Consider the following 2,840-nt stretch of genomic DNA (forward strand, 5'->3'; position numbering starts at 1 on the left):
AAGGAGAGGCATCTTCTTCACTAAAGTCTGCCTCATATGTTAGTTCTACAATAAGATGGAAACACTAGGATCTTTCTGCTTCAAATATCACACAACTTCTAATACTTGCCATTGCGTTCACATCAATTCTTTAGAGGTGGAAACAATGTCCTGTGAATGGAACAAATTCCATCAACTGGGCACAGGGTCTGAATCCCACAGGTGCACAGGTTCAGGACATCTTCATGGGCACCCACAGAAATTGCTTTGCAGAGGTCTGTAATCATAGAGTTCCAGATAAAACAGGCTTTTGGAACAAAAACCATTAACAGGACATTATCAGAAATTCTCTTTGTTAAGAAAATCTTACCAAACAGTGAATCAAATGAGAGGAGAAGGAGAGAGGACTCTGGGAGGTTTTTTTCTAATATAAAATTAAGTCAAATGCTTAGAAACCTTTAAGCTCAGGAGCTTTTCCATTTCCCTTTTCCTCTGAAATGTCTCTGAATGATACAGATTTTGTCTCCTATGCATATTCTTTGGTTCTTCATGGATACAACAAAGTCTTCTATACTAAGTAAATGTCAGCCAGCAGAGGAAATAATGGAGTAACTATAAATATCATCTTGTCCTTTCCTTGTTTCTTCCTGCTGTCCCCAAACTAAACCTCCCACTTCCCCTTACACACTCAAATATAAATGCCCGCTCACTCCCATCACACTTTGACTCTACATGGCAAGTTGGCAGGCAAGTCATTGTTTGCTATATGTTACCTGCGACGGGAAACATTCCATCTTCCGTCCCACATTTTCATCAGGTGTTCTTGTCTAAAATCCTTTCACAAAGATGATCGCTTATAAACTCATCCACCACCATGCCGACAATGAAGAAAATTTATCATTATTTTTATTTCACAGGAATGACAGCCATCATTTGGAGTAACTGATAGCTAAGAGGTCCTCTGTCATTTAGCCTCCAAGTCTGAGGATTCAGGTAGTCAATCTGATGGTATGACACATTTCTGCCACTAACCAATACTCCAGGAACTGTCTCTACTTGACATGATTTCCTCATACCCATCAGTGCTATATAATTAGAAAGGATTCTGACCATGGTTGCTGATTATGTGCTCCTTCATCCAGTACCCATATTTGGTCAGTTTTTCCCGAAACTCCTTGGTTTTCACTGCATAAATAATAGGATTGAGCATTGGAGGTATAAGGAAGTAGAGGTTTCCAAGAATGGTGTGCACATGGGGTGGAATTCCCCTGCCAAAGCGGTGAGTGAGAAAAGAGAACAGTGAGGGAGTATAGTAGAGAAGCATGACAACAATGTGTGCAGTGCAGGTGTTGACAGCTTTGTGGTGGGCTTCCTTAGAAGACAGCCTCAGGACAGCCTGGATGATAAGCACATAAGAGGAGGCGATAGCTGAGATGTCTAGCCCGGCAACCAACAAGGCCACCACCAGACCATATATCCGGTTGACTGTGGTGTCCACACACACCATCTTCACCACAGCCATGTGTTCACAGTAGGTGGTGGGGATGACATGATTCGCATGAAAAGGCATCTTCTGGAGGAGGACAGGCATGGGCAGAATGAAAAGGATGGCTCTTACTAAACCCACTAAGCCAATGAGACCAATGCGACTATTGGAAAGGATGGTGGCATAGCGCAGGGGCTCACAGATGGCTACATAGCGGTCAAAGGCCATGGTCATCAGAATGGCAGACTGCATGACCGATATGGAGTGAATGAAGAACATTTGGACCAGACAGCCCACATAGCTGATCTCACTGTGTCTAAACCAGAAGATGCATAGCACTTTGGGAATGGTGGTAGTGGACATGCCCAGGTCTGTGAGGGCCAACATGCAGAGGAGCAGGAACATGGGCTTGTGCAGGGAGCGCTCTGTGCAGATGATGAAGATGATGCTGCAGTTCCCAAGGATGGTGATGAAGTACATGGAACAGAAGGGGATAGAGATCCATCTGTGTTTGTCCTCCATCCCGGGAATGCCTTGGAGAATGAAGAAAGGAGGATGGCCTAGGGAGGCATTGCACACAGTCATGGTGTCACCCTGGTGTAATAGTTGAGAAGAACCATAAAACACTCATGAGCCTCAAACTTGAAAGAATTCAGGGTTAGAAAGTTAAACAAAAAAAGTGGAATGGATAAGGTACCCAAATAATTTTAATATTAAGGTGATATATATTATATATCATAGTTTACATAATATTATATATTATACATCATGCTCTAAATTTACAGTAACAATAACATGTTCTTACCATATTAAGTCTCTTAGAATATATACATTTGGAATATTTTTATTAACAATGCACTTATCAATTTTCATCTATGAAGCATGTCATTAAGTAAATAAAAATATTTATGTGTATTTTTGAATATGTATCCCCTTTAAGAATGGAACTTCATGGATGTGAGACAAAAATCAGCAGAAATACCAAAACCATGACAAAATATTCAATATCACTCTGAGTAAACAAAGGATGAAATCAGCCAACAAGGAGCTTTTCAGAAACAAAATAGCTTAAATGCTTACAACAGAATTGCTCACCAAAAGTTGAAGGATACACATTTATATCCCATTAAGGACTTGAAGTGAATTGTTATGACAAATTTTCACTGAGGAGCCAGAAGCAGCGGTGACAAGCTTCTGGTTACCTTTGGCCAGGTTGCCATAATGGGACCGTGAAGCCCACCTCATCCAGAGACACTCACCTGACTGTGAAACAGTCACAGTGAGGGAAGCTGGACTCCGACCCTTTCCTCAAACGAGTATGTGTGAGTATATACAGCTGTCTGTGGCTCTGTCTACAACCATATGGCTCCTGGAG

General features: G+C 41.6%; 1 protein-coding gene across 1 annotated transcript; it reads right to left on the reverse strand.

The window, feature by feature from the left end:
• Positions 1–1,072: 1,072 nt before the first annotated feature.
• LOC121476114 (olfactory receptor 52D1-like) lies at positions 1,073–2,050 on the reverse strand. Its single transcript, XM_041729857.1, has one exon. It carries the CDS (start codon positions 2,048–2,050, stop codon positions 1,073–1,075), a length of 978 nt encoding a protein of 325 aa, XP_041585791.1.
• Positions 2,051–2,840: the final 790 nt, after the last annotated feature.

The sequence above is a fragment of the Vulpes lagopus genome, chromosome 15, assembly GCF_018345385.1.
Source record: "Vulpes lagopus strain Blue_001 chromosome 15, ASM1834538v1, whole genome shotgun sequence".
NCBI lineage: Eukaryota > Metazoa > Chordata > Mammalia > Carnivora > Canidae > Vulpes > Vulpes lagopus.